This window comes from Girardinichthys multiradiatus, chromosome X (assembly GCF_021462225.1).
Source record: "Girardinichthys multiradiatus isolate DD_20200921_A chromosome X, DD_fGirMul_XY1, whole genome shotgun sequence".
NCBI lineage: Eukaryota > Metazoa > Chordata > Actinopteri > Cyprinodontiformes > Goodeidae > Girardinichthys > Girardinichthys multiradiatus.
In genome coordinates, this window is record NC_061817.1 from 19590088 (window position 1) to 19609982 (window position 19895).

Consider the following 19895-nt stretch of genomic DNA (forward strand, 5'->3'; position numbering starts at 1 on the left):
GACACCCTCAAGCAAGAGGGTAAGACACAGAAAGACATTTCTGAACGAATAGGCTGTTCCCAGAGTGCTGTATCAAGGCACCTCAGTGGGAAGTCTGTGGGAAGGAAAAAGTGTGGCAGAAAACGCTGCACAACGAGAAGAAGTGACCGGACCCTGAGGAAGATTGTGGAGAAGGGCCGATTCCAGACCTTGGGGGACCTGCGGAAGGAGTGGACTGAGTCTGGAGTAGAAACATCTAGAGCCACCGTGCACAGGCGTGTGCAGGAAATGGGTTACAGGTGCCGCATTCCCCAGACCTGGGCTACAGAGAAGCAGCACTGGACTGTTGCTCAGTGGTCCAAAGTACTTTTTTCGGATGAAAGCAAATTCTGCATGTCATTCGGAAATCAAGGTGCCAGAGTCTGGAGGAAGACTGGGGAGAAGGAAATGCCAAAATGCCAGAAGTCCAGTGTCAAGTACCCACAGTCAGTGATGGTCTGGGGTGCTGTGTCAGCTGCTGGTGTTGGTCCACTGTGTTTTATCAAGGGCAGGGTCAATGCAGCTAGCTATCAGGAGATTTTGGAGCACTTCATGCTTCCATCTGCTGAAAAGCTTTATGGAGATGAAGATTTCATTTTTCGGCACGACCTGGCACCTGCTCACAGTGCCAAAACCACTGGTAAATGGTTTACTGACCATGGTATCACTGTGCTCAATTGGTCTGCCAACTCTCCTGACCTGAACCCCATAGAGAATCTGTGGGATATTGTGAAGAGAACGTTGAGAGACTCAAGACCCAACACTCTGGATGAGCTAAAGGCCGCTATCGAAGCATCCTGGGCCTCCATAAGACCTCAGCAGTGCCACAGGCTGATTGCCTCCATGCCACGCCGCATTGAAGCAGTCATTTCTGCCAAAGGATTCCCGACCAAGTATTGAGTGCATAACTGTACATGATTATTTGAAGGTTGACTTTTTTTGTATTAAAAACACTTTTCTTTTATTGGTCGGATGAAATATGCTAATTTTGTGAGATAGGAATTTTGGGTTTTCATGAGCTGTATGCCAAAATCATCCGTATTAAGACAATAAAAGACCTGAAATATTTCAGTTAGTGTGCAATGAATCTAAAATATATGAATGTTAAATTTTCATCATGACATTATGGAAAATAATGAACTTTATCACAATATGCTAATATTTTGAGAAGGACCTGTATATATTTTTTGCATCTTTAATTAAATGAACAATTAAGAAGGAGCGTCAGCACTGACAAAAAATCAAACACATAATCCACTTGTAAATCTGTTTGAATCTAATTACATCTGCATGCAACGTCTGATGTTTCTATTGGACAGAATCTCAGAGCTATTCTTAGCTATGAGAGTTTAAAAGCAGAACACCACAAATCCAAGTGGGAGGTGTTTAATGAAGGTGTCAATAATGAAACATCACTGCTGCAGGGTCATGACTCCTTGTGGTTATTAATAGCTCCACTTCTGATGATCGTCACACCGCGGTAGATTGGCCAGCACGCGTGTATGCAAAAGCGAAATCACTGCTGTTTATATGACCTCCCCCCATGTGTGTACATGCATTTGTTTCTTCCATCACTCAGAAGAAGTAGATGACCAGCTGGTGATCAAAAACAGACAAATAATAAACATCCCATGTGTTCTCCCTCCACTAAATTTCTGGTTTGTGGATTTTCTCTTGATCCTTTGCTATTTTTTTCACTTTTTTTCAAACATGGATTCAAATCTTTCTTACCTCTGATTCTTTGTAGTGGCGCTCAGGAATGTCATCGTAGGCAATGTCCACAAAACACAACTCTGTTTCTTTCTCTTTGGGCTCACTTCCAAAGATCTGAGGGATGGTAAAATAGACACCTTGGTTGTCAACAAATGCAGCTGGATATTAGGCTGTGTTGATTGTCTCATGTGCCTGTTTTTGTTTTTACAGGACTCTAAATAGGATGTAAGTTACAACTTATCTTCCGTGACTTCCTCCTACTGATTCACACAAGAACAATAATCTTGTCTTATCTGAACAGTTTCACACTTTGGAATCACTAAACCATGAAAAAACTCGCTTCTGCCTTTTTTTGTTGCTGTTATGAAAAGCAAAAATAAGCAAAAAGATGAATGGATAGGTTACTGAAACCGATGATGGAGAATGAAAGAGAAAGAACACAAACAATAGTACAAATGGTGGAGGCAGTGAGGTGCAAACCTTTCCACTGAACAAGTCCACTGCCCTATTTGTTCTAGTCAGCTTCAAATGTGAAAATAATGACCATCTGTGAAACCAGCAGAATTTGGGTGCACCTCCAGTCACGTACCACAGAGTGGAGCTGCAGACTTTTGTTTTAGCCTAAAATATAGATCGAGGCACTATTGCATAACTCTCAGACTTATTCCTTTTGCCAGTCAAAACATCAAGTGGTTCTGAAGTAGGAACATGCTTTTAGGTGTGATAAAATACTTGACAAATACAAATTCAAGGACACAGTTTCATGTTGTAGAGGACATGTAACATTTATTTCTCAAGCTGTTTATTTGAAATCATTGTTATTTATTGTGTACATACTAATGCAAGCATTTGAACCCTTTTCCTATAAGCACACGATTTAAAAATTTTAAGATGGCAATGGCAGTTTTTAACAAGCTTAAAAAATGTTAATGTTATATGTGGACATCGTCGTCGTCTTCCGCTTATCCGGGACCGGGTCGCGGGGGCAGCAGACTCAGCAGAGACGCCCAGATGTCCCTCTCTCCAGACACCTCCTCCAGCTCCTCCGGGTGGAGCCCAAGGCGTTCCCAGGCCAGCCGAGAGACATAGTCCCTCCAGCGTGTCCTGGGCCGTCCCCTGGGCTTCCTCCCGGTGGGACGCGCCTGGAACACCTCCCGAGGAAGGCGTCCAGGAGGCATCCGGTATAGATGCCCGAGCCACCTCAACTGGCTCCTCTCGATGTGGAGGAGCAGCGGCTCTACTCCGAGCTCCTCCCGGATGGCCGAGCTCCTCACCCTATCTCTAAGGGAGTGCCCGGTCACCCTACGGAGGAAGCTCATTTCAGCCGCTTGTATCCGTGATCTCGTTCTTTCGGTCATGACCCAAAGTTCATGGCCATAGGTGAGGGTAGGAACGTAGACCGACCGGTAAATCGAGAGCTTCGCTTTTCGGCTCAGCTCTCTCTTCACCACAACGGACCGGCAGAGTGCCCCCATTACTGCGGCAACCACACTGATCCGTCTGTCGATCTCCCGCTCCATTCTTCCTTCACTCGTGAACAAGACCCGAGATACTTAAAGTCCTCCACTTGAGACAGGAACTCCCCTCCAACCTGAAGAGGACAAGCCACCCTTTTCCGGTCAAGTACCATGGCCTTGGACTTGGAGGAGCTGATCCTCATCCCAGCCGCTTCACACTCGGCTGCGAACCGCCACAGTGCATGCTGTAGGTCTTGGCTAAAGGGGGCCAGCAGGACCACGTCATCTGCAAAAAGAAGAGACGAAATCCTCTGGTCCCCAAACCAGACCCCCTCCGGCCCTTGGCTGCGTCTAGAAATCCTGTCCATAAAAGTTATGAACAGGACCGGTGACAAAGGGCAGCCCTGCTGGAGTCCAACATGCACCGGGAACAGATCCGACTTAGTGCCGGCAATGCGGACCAAACTCCTGCTCCGCTCGTACAGAGACCGGATGGCCCCTAATAAAGGGCCCCCAATTCCATACTCCTGGAGCACCCCCCACAGGGCATCACGAGGGACACAGTCGAATGCCTTCTCCAGGTCCACAAAACACATGTGAACCGGTTGGGCAAACTCCCACGAACCCTCGAGCACCCTGTAGAGGGTATAGAGCTGGTCCAGTGTTCCACGGCTGGGACGAAAACCACACTGTTCCTCCTGAAGCTGAGGTTCGACTATCGGTCGGACTCTCCTCTCCAATACCCTGGCGTAGGCCTTACCAGGGAGGCTGAGGAGTGTGATCCCCCTGTAGTTGGAACACACCGTCCGGTCCCCCTTCTTATGACAGCATCCCTTACTGCCGGTGTATATGTGGACATATAATTGGATATTTAACATTAATTTTAGCAATACAGAAAAAAGTAAGGAAGAAAACGTTGAGGAATAGGTTAGTACACCCTACATTTATTCTAATTTAAAATGGCTAAGGAGGAGGAAAGGAGGTGGAAACCTTTCCTCTCTAATACAAACAGAAAGGCTAAAGGTAAAGTTTAAGTTTAAGTTTAGGTTAAACTTTGCCAGACAACGCAGACAAACAACAGGATTTCTGTAATAATGCTTTATGGATAAATGAGTAGAACGTAGAGTTTAATTATTTGGACACCAGTAAAGAGGACATGTTTGGCAGAAATGAAGTACAGCATTCCAGGAAAAGATCCTGAAAGAAATTTCAGTCCAATGATGTATTACTAGCTTTTAGAGGACAGGTGTACTAACATTTTCCTTAACAACAAATGCAGTTTTATTCATTGTCTTTTTTAATGAGTAGAACAAGGTTAATGTTTGTTGTTTAAATGCAAAAAAATACTTTCTTTCCAGGGATATATAATAATTAAAGAATGGACATCATATTTCTTAATTAAGAGCAGAATATTAAACGTGGTGTCCTATTTTTTTCACATAAGAATCCTAAAGGTTGGATGCATATTTATAGCCTAAAAACAGATAATTGTTTTATTATTTAGGTTTAATTGCAGTGCATTATAGATGTGCTCTATTGGTAAACAGCTGGCCAGCTAGATTTTATGTTTTATACCCAATCAAGCTTTAGTTTAGCAGTTACAATGACTTTCTCAAACTAATGAGCTGGTTTCTCAAGTACATTTATTTCTCTATCATCCATATCAGTATCAAATGTTTCCTGCAACAAATCCTCTGTGGAAATTCAGTCCTCTGGCATGTCATGGCACTAATGATTACATATACTTTTGAGCATGTTCTGCTTTATGTTTTAATGCAAAACTATTTTTACCTTTTTTGCAACATTTTTGCAGTAAATCTAAAGCGTATTTAATTTTTTAGCAGCATGTTGAGCTCTGTGGATTTAAAAGATTTTTGTTTTTCTTTTAAAAATACCACTTATTGTATTCATCTAAGAAAGATGTTGATGTGCGGCAATTGATTTACAAAATATTTAACTGATTCTTTTATATTATGTCTCAGAATCCTGCTGGAATGTGAATATAGCCGAATGAGGAGTCTTTCTCTTTATATCTTACAGTCACAATGAATCAATAACCCTCCGACAAAAGCAATTCAGAGTTGATGTGGAGGCCCTGAAGCATGAAAATGGTGATGATAGAGTTTGATAAAAAGATGAGCCAATAAAACAGCCAATAGAGGAATGGCAACTGTCCTAATCTAAACCCTATTGAAGAATGAAGATTAGACTTTTTGCATTTTGCACACACAGTTCTTCACCAAGCGCTTGAGATTTTGAAATGTACTCACATTATCATTGTTTCCTTTGTTGTCCTCATATTTGCTCTCTATGTGGATGGAAAACTTGGGCAGGAAGGAGCACTGGATGGAGCAGAAAAAGGATCAAATGGTAAGACATTATTTTGCACCATAATGTCTTTAATCGCAAAATAATTACACTGATTAATGTTCAGCTCTAAGGATTATTTTCTTACTTTGTAGATTTATTTATTACAGAACTCTTTTGTTTATGTGTAAACTCGAATGTGTTATTCTGTGCCATATTGCATACTGTTCAACAGTTTTTAAGTTAAAGATTAAAATGTCCATTTATCATGCAACCAATGCGCTACATAGAAAATATCCCATATAAAACTGAATGTAAAGATGCAGATAACTTCTGTCACCATTGGGTTAAATTTTTAAAAATAAATTAATCTTTCATTGCAGTCGGACAATTTCAGACCAAAGAAATAAATTTATTCAGTGGGGAAAACAGTCCCAAGACGATGCTTATTTACAACACAGAAAATGATAGCTTGAGCACACCTACTTCCTCTAAAGATCCTCTGGCAAAGTATGAAATTCATCAGACTAAATAGGTGAAGAGAATACATTTCTTCTCTCCTATCCAAAACAGTCTCTGTTCAAAACCCTTTCGCCCCAGGATGGCGAAACAGCAATATATTTCTTCAGGGGAAGGGACAATCAAGGACACAACACCGTTCTTGCTGTGACTACAATGATACCTCTGGCAGTGAATCGGCAGCCACACCATCAAGGTGACTGTGACTGTAAGCAGAACCAATAAGTTGTTTTACACTGGTTTCTATTGCTGTCTGTCAAAATACAAATACAAATGCTTATCACCACTCTCACTAAACAGTCATGCATCTTTACCAATGATAATTCGCATTGTTTTTTCACATTGTCTGAGTTAAATGAACATAAGATTGCCTATCAGTATTTTGACTTCCTTTGCATGGTACCTAGAGTCATCATTTGTAGAGGGTCTTTTTTTTATATGTATTACACAAAAACCCAACAAGTAAACAATCTCACAGCTCATTGGAAAGACCCAAATGTCCACAATAGCCCAATAAAGGCTTTAAACAGCTTAGTGAGCAATGGTCAAGTAAGCTGTCAGATTGACCTCTTTGAGTAAACAGATTTTAGTGTTTGCTTTTGACTACCTCTGTCATGTAGTTACAGATTTAATTGCACAAATCTTCCCACGAAATTTGTTGTCAGAATAACTTTCCATATTTACAGTGACCTGTATAAATAGAATAAAAAAATGGAAAATCTAAACTCTTAATATGAATAATTCATATTAAAATAAATGTTACTAAGGTTTTTTTTTATTTTATTTACGTTCTACTACTTTAAGTTGCTGTTTCCCTGGAGTATGAATGGGATATGAGACAGAGGCCTATTTATTTTAGCCACTGCCCACTATACAGGACCCTAGTTTCTCTTTTCACCACACATAGTCGGGGGGATAGTAAGGGAGGCAAAAAAAGAAACTCCAAAATGTTAGACGTCTGCAAGAAAGTGTGGCAATTTAGGGTCACCATATTGCCATCCCAAACATTAGACAACATCTTAATTTGAATTGGTTGTTTAGAAGTAATGCCTGAAAACAATTATTTTGGTCCTACCATAACAAATATAAAAATGGGGAGTTTGCAAAATTCTGCAGGACTTTCAGTGTAATGATGTGCTTTGGCCATATCAGGCTAAGTTAGAACAAACAATACAGGTATAAGATTTAATGGATTCACGATATGACATAACAATCATGTTACATAGAATACAACCAATTCTGCATGATTTGTGTAAAATTAGAGTTACTGTGTAACCCAAGAAACAAAGTATTGTTATGATAAAACAAAAACAATTCGGCATTCTGTAACAAGTAGCAATGTGAAATGAAATTTTTTTTTTTATATAAAATAGATAATGGAACAAAAAAGGTAAAAAAAAACAAAAACTATGGCATATAACATGATGTAATGCACATGTTTCGGAAATCTCTCTTTCAACCAATATGTCAGATCTTGGATCAAAGTGTCGTGGATCAAAATGTGTATGTGTGCACATGTGTGCAGTAAGTGAAAGTACTCACCGTGTACTCTGACCAGAGACCATCAGTTTAATGGATAGAAGTGAGAGGCACAGGAGAGATGGGCAGAAGAGAACAAAGAAATGAAACCGTATATACCATTAGGCCTCAGAAAAAACATTTTAGTCTCATTAAAAGCACCTTTATTTTTAATCTCTTAGCTGTCACCATGTGCTGTTCTGTGAATTTTGCAAGAAATGAAAGTTTCTACTAAAAAGTTACATTTTAGCTTCTCCATTTCCTGCCAGTCTTAATCAACAGTCAACCCCAATACAGGTCCAGCAAGGTCCCGTACTTGAACCAATCTTATTCTCTTCAGACATTAATGACCTGCTTGTTTGCACAAATATTGATTTAGAAATGTATGCCAATTATGCTCAAAAATACTAAAACCTACCGAACATCTTAAAAATTCTTAGCAGACTTAAGCTCAATCCAATCATGATCACAATATACAGTTCAAAGACAAACTATTAAGTTCTGATATTATAAAAAACTTTATAATTTGCTGCTTGATGTCAAAATAATGTCAGAATATTTTTAAAAACATATTTAAAACATTCACTGAGATGTTAAGCTTTTAAAATATTGATTAGATGCTAAGGAGTCTCAGTATGATTTCAAACTCGTTGCTATTGCTGAATTTGTAATTTGGACATAATAAGAGTTTGATAAATGTCCATGGAAAAAAGAATGGTAAATGGACTGAACTTATATAGCACTTTTCCAGTCATACAGACCGCTCAAAGCACTTTTACACTAGAGCCACATTCACCCAATTGCACTCACTAACACTCACACACTGATAGGTAGGCAACTTGAAGTTAAGTGCCTTGCCCAGGGGCACATTGACATAAGGCAGGAGAAAGCTGGAATTGAACCCACAACCTTCTGATTGCAAGACGACTACTCTTCCTACTGAGCGCCTCTAGGGGATATGCTGTAAAAGTATTACCTGTGATAGTGTATGGGTAATAGTTCCAAGCCTTCTCTGTGACGTAGAAAATTTTAGGTACCACTGCTCTGGCCCAGCTGGGCAGCTTGCTAAAACACACAGAAAGACGAGGGTTTGGGTTAGCAAGCTGAAAACGAAGAAGGAGAGGAAACTGGTTAGACAAACAACTTAAGTGCAGCAGAGTCAAATTAAGCCTTACTTTCTCAACTCTTTTCTTTTGGCCCATCAACAGGACCGGGCAATAAGAAACATCCTGCTGTGTGGAGTCATAATGGAGACCATACAATGAGGGTATGATGGCCCCTGGGAAAGTTGATTACACTGATTACACCCTGCACCCTGCAGGCAACTTTCACTAGAGTGTGCACGGTGATAGATATAGAGGGAGGCATGGAAGGTTAACAAGAAGTAAAATACAGAGGAGCAGCCATTTCTCTTCACAAATGGATTGTAAATGGAGAACCACAGACAAATTGACAGGCCACAGATTATGGAAACACGAGAAACTGTAGGTGAATAAAAAAGAAATGACTGACATTACAACAATCATCACAGATGAAAAAACATGTGAAGGAAAGAGAGGAGCCGAAAGTCATAATTGAATCTGATCAGATGCGGTTAAGCTCAAATTAGATTTGGCCTGAACATCAATATCCAGCTTTGGATACGTCCATTTGATAACACAGACCAGGTTTCGCTTTTAATATAATATTAAAGCAGTCTGTGGTTATTATAGCACCAACATCCATCATTAGCGCCTTTCTGTCCCACAGTCTCTTGCAAAAGTATTCACACCCCTGAATATTTATTGCATTTTATGTTGTACACCAGCTTAGAGTAGTGCTTAATTGTGAAGTGCAAAGAAATGGATACACTATTATTATTTGCTTTCTATTCTCTCTACCAGCATCTAAAGATTTACATTTTTGCCTGTTCTTTGCAAAATAACTCAAGCTCAGTCACACTGGATGGAGAGCATCTGTCCATCAAGTCTCGCTACAGATTCTTTGGATTTAGTTTGGGAGTTTGGGACACATGAATATGCTTCTGCTGCAAAATGTTGGTCTCATCTCACCAGAGGATCTTCTTTCCACATCCAAATGTGTTGTGGCAAACTTGAAATGGGTCTTCTTATGAATAAGGGCAGATTTGTGAAATATACAGCTAGCAGTTAAAGTTTCACCAGATCTTCAACTTGTTCTGTGGATCTCTGCAACTCCTCCAGAGCTACCGTTTACTTTTACTAGATATAATGGGATTGGTTGGACTGGATTTAGAATTGACCTATCACAGTAAAGGGGATTGAATACAAATACAAATCATACGGATACAAGCGGCTGAAATGAGCTTCCTCCGTAGGGTGACCGGGCACTCCCTTAGAGATAGGGTGAGGAGCTCGGCCATCCGGGAGGAGCTCGGAGTAGAGCCGCTGCTCCTCCACATTGAGAGGAGCCAGTTGAGGTGGCTCGGGCATCTATACCGGATGCCTCCTGGACGCCTTCCTCGGGAGGTGTTCCAGGCACGTCCCACCGGGAGGAGGCCCAGGGGACGGCCCAGGACACGCTGGAGGGACTATGTCTCTCGGCTGGCCTGGGAATGCCTTGGGCTCCCCCTGGAGGAGCTGGAGGAGGTGTCTGGAGAGAGGGACGTCTGGGCGTCTCTGCTGAGTCTGCTGCCCCCGCGACCCGGTCCTGGATAAGCGGAAGACGACGAACGAACGAACGAACGAACAAATCATACTTTTCCAAATTTTGTTTGCAAAATCATCTTTTTCCTTTTGCTTGTGACACACAGGACAAACCTAAGGGCAATTCATGAAGACCTATTAACCTAACAGTCATGTTTGTGGACTGTGGGAGGAAGCCAGAGTACCTGGAGAGAATCCACGAATGCATGGGAGAACATTCAAACTCCATGCAAAAAGAAGCCCAGGCTAGGAGTCTAACCCAGGATCTTACTGCTGCAAGGCAACAGTGTTTCCAACTTCGCCACCTTGCAGCCCCTCACTATTATAAAATAATGACAATAAATTATCTGTATAATACATTGAAGTTTGTGGTTGTCATAAAGGTGACAAAATGTTGAAAGGTTCAAGCAATGTAAATGCTTCTGCAAGGCACTGTATATGTCTGGAAGAGGTTTGAGTTAAACGGGTTTGAAGGAGACCACTGCGACCCATCTTCACTGTTCTGTTATTCAGCCAGGGTGTAATATCCAAACACTGCAGACTGGTCACATGTCCCATGTCCTCACACCGCTTTATTTACAAGCACCACGCACGTACATTCACATGCACAGACTGCAGCTATAACACAGTAACAGGTGGTTTGTGGGCGGAGAGAGCCAGTTTCGGCATCTGACAGCGATTGCTCAAATTATCCATCACTTACACTGACCTCATCTCCCTCTGTGTCCCCACACACAGAGACAACCACAGTGGAGCAGACTTACCTCATATGTACAACCCACCATGTAGTCTTCTTCTCTACTAGGACTGTGAATGACAGTTCATTTGTCCCTGAGGCACACTCGCTTGTCATTTATAACCACTTCACCTGTTTCTTGGCATTGCTGCTCTCTTTTTGCCAGCGTTTTCTGGGAGAGACTGCAATAAGGTGTTTGTTCAACAGACCGTGCTCACCTTGGATTATCTCACTGTGTTTTATCAGTATAAAACAATGGATAAAATTCTGCAAAACAACAGATCCTTCTGTCCGGAATAAAGTTAAAATCCATCTCTTTACATCAAGGCATGTTAGGCCATCAAATGGCTCATATAATTTCTCTTTATTTGTAAATTTAAAAAAATGAATGACTAAATTCAAACAAATGACTACAAGCATTTTACCCCTTTTCCACCTCTGGGTCTATGAAATATTGGCCCATTCTTCTTTGGAAAATAGCTGAAGCTCAGTAAGGTTAAATGTACACATTAATTACAAACATGTTCATGTTTTATATCTGATTCTCAGTTGGATTTAAGTCTGGACTTTGACTGGTCCATTGTAATGCATGAATATGCTCTGATCTAAATCATTCCATTATAGCTCTGGCTGTATGATTAGGGTCATTGTCCTATTGGAAAATAATCCTCCACCTCAGTCTCAAGTCTTTTGCAGCCTTTAATATGTTTCTCTGTTCCCTGCTGAAGAAAAGAACCCCCACCACCACGTTTCAGCCAAGATGAGCAGTTATATATGTTTTATAACCTTACTGTTCTTCAAACATCATCAAAACTTTCTCCCTGACCTGACCTGTTGGTTTAGTTATGTTCTCTAAACGTCTGAGGGCATTTACAGGACAGCTGAATTCATACTGAGACTTTATCACGCACAGATGGACTCGAACAAGGGGACTTCTAAAGGCTGTTTGTTTCGTTTGAGTTTATTTAGGGTTATCAGACTAAGGTAGGATAAATAAGGATGCATTCCACAATTTTTCACTTATTAAAGCTTTTAAAACACCTGTTTTAATTTCACTGCATAATTAAATGCAATTTTGTGTTGGTCTTTCACACAAAATCCCAATAAAATACCTTGTTTGTAGTTTTAACAGGACAAAATGTGAAAGAGTCAAGAAGGGGTATAAAGACCTTAACAAGGCACTGTTTTTGCAAAATTATGTTATCAAAATAAAGATTTTAGCTTTTTCTTTCTAGTTCCCTCATAATGTATATTATAAATAGGTTTAATGATATGTATGCTCTCTGAGAGTCTGATCGGAAACAATTCAGCAGCTAAAATTACTTTTACCTTATTGTGCAACTTATGTTGACTGTCAGCATGCTCAGCAGGATTAAACTGTCACCCATCTCTTACCTTGGTTCAGTGCTTAACATAACATCTAAATCATCCTAGCCACAAAGAAGCACAGCTAAATCTGAGTTTTCACTTCTTGACAGAAATTAGTTGTTTCAAATGACATTACTATGACTGATAGGTTTGTCTCTGAACAGAAAACTGTAAGATTGGACTATTTAATGGGTCAAGAGTGATTTATTCAAACACAAAAAAAGTACAGAGCCTATTGTATTAGCAACATGTTTTGATAAACGGAAACTCTCTTTATCTCTTTGAATTCTAATTGTCCCCAAGCTCATCTATTTACCTCCATATCTTCAACTTTATAGCTTGGGAAAAAGGAAATCAGAGAGCCCCCTGAGTCTGCTTTCAGTGAGATTCTTCCCATCAGTCTTCTCAATAAAAGCCTAAGTGTTCATATATATTGCATAAAAGAAAATCCCTTATTCTTTTGCTCAGTTCCTGATAGGATGAAAAAATAAACTCTGTGCAGCTGGTGATAAAGTACCATTTTCAAACCCAATTCATAAATGAGAATACAATTGCACACAGCAGCCAATTCCGTTATAATCTTCAGAAGAGACAATCAGATTCTCAATTTCATGCTTATCAAATTTGTCAGCAGGTCAAACACTTAAAGCTGAAAAATACGCAGAGGGATGATGAAAACAGATATCAGATTACATTTTCACTTTGTTCATTACTGAAACATGACAGAAATGCCTAGCCATATCTGGTGTTTTTAATTTAGAACTATTAATAGATACAATAATTTAAATTTAGCATTTTCATGTAGTAAAATCATTTAGAGATTTGATGAACAGATCGGTGAACATTTTCTGATGGATAATCACATATTAAAAGCAGTGACTAAAACATCAGTTTGATTGAAAGCCGTACAGAGAAAGAAAGCAACATCCTTTTGTCAAATTTCTTTTGGCACTTTTTAATCGCTGGCAGCTCCATCAGTTGGAATTTCTATTGGAATACTGAAGATTATTAAAATCAAATCAAATATCACTAATATAATAAGTCCTCAGCTAGCTGTGAGTTTTTTTTTTTATTTCTATGGAGGTTGAAAGTTTTTCCATGACTGCCATATAAAGTCCTACATGTCATTTATTGCACAAAAATACAGGAATAACTATCCTATTTAAGCCACAGATTTAATACTGCGGATTTGCTTTTGATATTAAAACTGCAAAAATGTCAAAGAACATTCAAAATTACAAGATGTATAGATAATTACATATTTAGCTTTAACACAAAGTTTAAATAAATTTCTTTGCAAGTTCTGCAGTGTGACCTTAGCAGTGGTTGTCTTTCTCTTTTCTATGGTCAAAATAATGATTATGTATGGCGATCCTTACCAGGACATTTCAGAGTGTTTTGTTTTTCAATAAGGTGATAAGTATAATGGTTATAATGACAATGTGCTTCATCTATTTAATTTAATTTAATTGAATAAATGTTATTAGAGGAGATTTAAGCACAAGATTGAAATGATCTTTTACATACATACATACATGATGTATGTATTCCATACTGATAAATGTCAATGACAATTTTTTCTGTCTTTTCTTTTTTCAATTGTTGCATTAAGTTCTTTTAGCCCACCTCATGTTGAGAGACAGGTTCGGTTTACATTTCTTTTATTATACGGGGCTGGCTGTTTTCATACCTGGGTATACCTAGTGAAATTGATCCAAAATAGTATACTTAATTACGGTTAATCTACTATTTCACAAAGGGGCAATTTTACAGTATATACACATAGCTCTAATCCGGGCTGGATAGCTTTTTTCCCTTAATAAATGAAATCATCATTTGAAAACAGTTTTTTGTTTTTGCTGGGGTTATTTGATAGTAAAATTAGTTTGATGATCTGAGTATGTACGTTTGACAAAAAAAAAAAAAAAAAAAAAAAACTAAACAAAACATTCTGAAGGAAAATGAATAATAAAAATACCTTTTCATGGGACTGTACATAAAATAATTCCTCGATGGTCAAATGCATATATTTTTCTGTTTGGTGCAAAACACTGATGAGCTGGATTTCAGACAATGACCCTTACCCTAAGACAAGCAAATAACCAAACCCAAACATGATTCCAATATGTAAAAGCACTAGAAGAAGAGAGGATGAAGGAAAAATAGAAACAAAAAGATTCTGTTGAGTGGGAGGGTCCGAAAGTTAAATATGGATCAAATTCTAATACAGCAGGTATAAGTGGAGGATTTGAAAAAACATGTCAGGACAGGCCCCCAAATCTTAGAAATGCCAAAGTTTCTTTTTGACAGCATGATTTGAGACATGGCAGGAAAAATACTCACTTATTGAGATAGATCCGTTTTTCTGTGAACTGGCCTGATCCGTGTTCTGGATCCTCATAGGGCTCATTCTGCACCACCTCCACACCCTCACCACGTTCACTCTGTTCATGGCTGTGCTTGCTGATCATGTACAGCTGGCCGATACGGTACTGGAAGACAGAGCAAGGACATATGAGCAGAAAAGCTTGATGATAATTAGACATTTATGTTGGTCAATTCGAGCAGTCTGTGCTCTTACAGGAGCAAAAGAAGGCAATGTATCTAGATAATAAAGCAAGATAAATGTAGCCACTGAAAAATAATAAAGTGAAAACACAATTTATACAGCTCGTGTTCTTTCCTGCAGCAGGTGGATTATCACCATTAAGAAACAAAGCTGGCTCTATTTGAGGCTGTCTGCACCATAGTAACAATCCAGACCAAACATAACAACAAAAACAGAAGCAACAACAGGTTTAGTGACTCTCTCCCTGGGCCTCCCTGTGATAAATCAGTCAGCACCCACAATCTTTCACTCAGCACTGACTGACACACTTGGCTCTGTCACAATGTCATTTTGAGCTTCCTTCACAGGCTGGACTTGGTGTCACATGGCAAATATTTTCCATACATTCAGAAAACGGCAGGCGTTGGAGAAGGGATGCTCCATGACAGATTTCCAACTGCTTGTAGACCTATTTTTGTGCCTGGGAAACAGATAGAGCCCTGCAACTTATGTTGCTGTGCTGAAATGTTAAGGGGTCATCCAGGACTCAGCTGACACACACCAACCCTGTGTGCACCAACCACGGATAGCTGTATTAAGCTAATGGAAAAAAAGAGGACAAGAACTCTGTCCATCCGGCTATAAAATCCCAGGCATGGACGACAGAGAAATATGATAGTGTAGTGGAATAGAGCAGAGCTAGTTTAAACTGGGCAACAGGCTCGAAGTATAACGTTTTGTTGCGCAATGCCAAATTTTTCCGTCTGTTGACCATGAGAGGAATCTAATGAGGTGTGACAAAGTAATCCCAGCAGGAACGTTGATGCTGGTGTATCCGACTGCACAGCTGTTGGAGTCTGGCAGAAATATAACTGTGCCACAACAACGCTGTCACCAGTCAGGTGTAGTAGAGGAAGAAACTGATCACTGGTTGATCAATCAGGAATTTATTTAATCAAAAATAACATTAGTTGAAGCTCTACAAATATACATATGTGTTCAGTATATTATGAAGCAAAATAGTGAAGGAGTATATTGTCGTTTATAGATCGTTGGTGAGATAAAATAATAATACTAATAATATAATATAGCAATTTAAATTAGCCAAATAAACTATTGTGTAAAACAGGGGCACTGCTCTCAGTAAGGGGCAAGTCTCTCATTCTATTTGTTAATTTCAGCTCCTAAAAACACTGTTTACCACTATTTGATGATAATTTGTCAGCAGCCTATATGACATTATTTTTAAATTTGACCCTGAACATTAACTCATAAATTATACCAAAGGCAGATAAAAATGAATATAAAACATGTAAACGCAACATTCAGATGCTTCACATCATGAAGATTTCCACTTTAAATCCGAGCTATGCAAGTGAAAGCAAATCTTTGGAGCAAATCACAGCAAACAGTCCAATCCTATTTCCTTCTATCACGAAACATCTTCTGCCATGAGAAGCGAATGCATTGTTTTGTCCGCTCTTTTTGATTTGCTATGATAGTGATGAATAGACAAGTTAAAAAACTGAGAGATACACTTCTTATGTGACGTCAGTTTAGAGTGTGGGTGCAAAGAGAGTACACATAAATCTCCACGCTGGATGGAAATCACAGAGGCAAAGTGCCCACTCGGGAGGACCACTAAGCAATCCCCTCATCATTCTGATGGCAAACCAGAGAGAATTAACATGAAGCACCATCCTCTTTCTGTTGCCTTTCATTAATTCAGGTTTGGGACATTTTGTATAAATGGTCCAGCTTTTGTGCCAGTCTCCCTACCTACCATTGTACTTTGCTCTGTTGTTTACCTGAAAGCTGCAGCGGATGAATGACAAGCTGTTTTCACTGTTGTCTTTGCAAATCTCTGTCTAATGACAAAATAGGAGAAGTGGCCATGGCTCAGGACAGAGTGGCCATGAATAATCGGTTATTATAATCTCTAACTCTCTCTCTGAAGACAGCATAGTCGTTGGGCAGGATCAAGGGCTGACAAGACGGAAATATATGAGTTTTTTTTTTCAGTTTTAACTGCTCTTCTAGTCCTACATGTCACTAAACCTATCTGCCTAATTTGTTTTATTTTAGTTTTCCTCCTCTCATTTATCTTCAAAATATTCACTGAACTCACCATGTTTGGTCTATTACAGCAGTTCAGAACCTTTTCTCCACTTCACTGCATAACTTTGAATTCATTAGTACTGTGGTAGGGAATTGTGCCAATTCTTACAGAGCTTCCCATTGCAAGTAAGTCAACTGAAGGACACTTTAAACAAATGAAACAAAGAAGAAGAAAGACGTTTCTTAAGAAAATCAAATAAAACCAAAATCATAAATTGACGTTTGTCCTTCGTTTCCTTGTTTCCTGATGTCTTCTAACTGAAAAACTAATATACCGATATTTTAGCATGTTTAGTTTAGTTTCATGAATCTTTTTTGTTTTTATTTTGGCGCCACACTGGAAGAAAATCACAAGTTCAACAAAAAATAATTTGCAGACAGAATAAACAAAACAAAATCCAAAAGAAAACTACAGAGAAGAAGTTGGTGATATTAAATAAAGCACTCAACATCTAGGCATCTTCAGCTGCGAAGGGAAGCAAAAAGATACCAAAAATCAGGAATCATGCTTATAAAACACTATGCATGCTTAGTGATTGTGGTTTATTATGCAAGTGTGTCACCAAGTGCATGTTTAAAAGAAAAAGATCAGCAGATCATGCAAAAACCCAAACTGTGTGTGTTTCTCTGTTTTTCTGGCTCCTTCTTCTAACACAGCAGCTGGTGGTGGAAACGTGCGTCAGTCAAGAATATTGCTACTGTGAGAATACAACCAGAATCCTGGAGACTGCACACACATTTACAACAACGAACATGTGACAATGTCGGGAACAGTGATAAGATGTTATTAAAATTCATCCATGGACTGAAAAATGACAGTTCTAAGAACTCAGTGAGATAAATGAGTGAGCTTATATTGAGATATGCTTATATAGCCAATGTGCTTGATTCCATACTTTGTGTTTGCTAAAGAGTGAAATCTGCACATGCAGTTAAACATACCATAGACAATTTATCTTTACAAGATAAGGTGTTTTCTGTTCATTCAGGTTTATTAGATCTCTTCTGTTTAGTTACATTTCTCTTTAGATCTGTTTTCCCTTGGTTTTGTTATCTAGTCTAGTCTCTTTGTTTATCTTCTGTTCAGTTCCTCATGTCCCATTATTTCCATTGCTAATCAGGTTAAATTGTTCACTCCCTCTATCTCCCTGCAGCCCTTGTTCACACCTGTGTCATATTGCTCCTGATTAGCCAGTCTCCTTGCTCATTGGCTTACTCTTCTCTCCCCTCTGTACTTCAGCTCTTTGGTTTCAATTATTCACTGCTGGTTCCTTCTGTTAACATCCGTTTACACCTTGTTACCTGCCCTGTGTCTTTGCCCTGGTCTGGTCCTGAGTTCTTCCATGTCTGGATTTGTATGCTACTGCTTTCATTCAGTTTATGTTTTTTCACCTGCCTGAGTTTCTGACCTGGTCTTTTGCAAGTTTTTTAAGTTTATTTTTCACTAAACCTTTTTTATCATTTCAACCTTATTCTGCATTTGGGTCCTACCCCCAAAACTCAATATAACAGAATCATTGACTTCCTGTTTTGTCTTGGGAGTACAATGGGTGGACCGAGAGGCTGGTTTCTCTGAACCATTCTTAAGAACATTGGAAAGACCAGTATTAGATACATGTAGCTCTTCATAAGTTGGGAAATGGCTACAAAAAAAAAGCTACTCAGCTAACTACACTTGTATACATTTACAGCCATGATAAAAAACAACTAGAACTACATACTTTTTGTCACATGAGATTGAGCCTTTCAGCATCAAATACGCCAGAGAAATCTAAATATGTGGAAAAGCCCCTTAAGCCCACAGTCAAAAACGGTGGAGGATCTATAGTGCTGCGGGCTTGTGTCTCTTCCAATGTGCCTGAAAATCTGGAAAACTTGAAATAACAACAATCTGAACTCTACCAGTAAACTGAAAATGGGTCATCACTGGGTCAGCAGAATAATGATCCAGAACATACAACATGTCCAAACTGAGACAGAAATGATACAGCACACATGAAATGAACTCTTTTCCAGTTAAGATCACGTTAATATTCTTGAAGCATTAAAGCTTTTCAACCAACTAGCTCACTCTGGATGAAGTTTTGTGTGAAGATGAAATGAATCAGTTTAAGTATAGAACATGCAAACGTTTCACAGGTGCTTTATTGGTTTGATGTGTGTATTCTTGCGTTTCAATAGGTGTACTGCCCTTTAAGGTATTGCAGTAGTCATAGGAAAACATGGAGTGTCAAGAGTTTCCAGCAGAGCCTTGATTTACAAAGGTAAGAATTATAGCAAAATATGGTCATTAAATGTATGTGTATACATTATGTGTTGGTGAAATCCATCCATCATGTCTTATTTCTTGTCTGCATATGATGGCTGAGTTAATCTCATACTAGATGGTGCATACTGATAATCACAGAGCTTCTGAGCCACAGAGACAAATTTATTATTGCTGGCTGAGGCTGATGCTGATGCTAATCTTTCACATGGAAGCCATATGCCAACAAAAATACATTCTGTATCTTAAATAAAAATCACTCCAAGAGCAGCAGTATGAGTTAGCTAGACTAACACCAAACTGCACATCAATCTGCATGGGAAAAGCAACAAAAAAGGATATGGAAAACAATGTTTTTCCCAGATGTTGCACAGAAACACACACATACCACAGCTACATGTCATGTCAAATGGCAATCTCAATTTATTTTCAAGACAACTGGCATTGTTCATCACCAGCAGAACTCCATTAAAGAAGCCTCTGGCAGAGCCAAACAAGATCTGTCTCTGCTGCAAGCATTTTATTCTGAGCAGAAGTTCCTCATTAAGAAAACATGAACAACTGGGAACCAACCCACAAACTCCTCCTGCACATTTTGTCCGAATGAAGATAGAGTAAATACATTTGTCCAGCTGATATGATGTGCATCTCTTTGAGGGAGTAC

General features: G+C 39.2%; 1 protein-coding gene across 2 annotated transcripts in view; it reads right to left on the minus strand.

Annotated features, from left to right (window-relative positions):
• The window catches only part of LOC124862642 (cytoplasmic phosphatidylinositol transfer protein 1-like), a 90945-nt gene that overhangs the window by 5403 nt on the left and 65647 nt on the right, over positions 1-19895 (minus strand). Inside the window, exons 1-6 of one of the 2 annotated variants that reach the window (XM_047356688.1) lie at positions 14881-15013; positions 14643-14791; positions 8509-8597; positions 7557-7564; positions 5459-5530; positions 1750-1845 (exon numbers count right to left, since the gene is read on the minus strand). In XM_047356688.1, coding sequence (XP_047212644.1) covers positions 1750-1845; positions 5459-5530; positions 7557-7564; positions 8509-8597; positions 14643-14770 — 393 coding nt within the window. In that variant the 5' untranslated portion in view covers positions 14771-14791; positions 14881-15013. Of the gene's footprint in view, positions 1-1749; positions 1846-5458; positions 5531-7556; positions 7565-8508; positions 8598-14642; positions 14792-14880; positions 15014-19895 lie in introns of those variants that run through there. The other variant, XM_047356687.1, reaches the window with a different exon arrangement.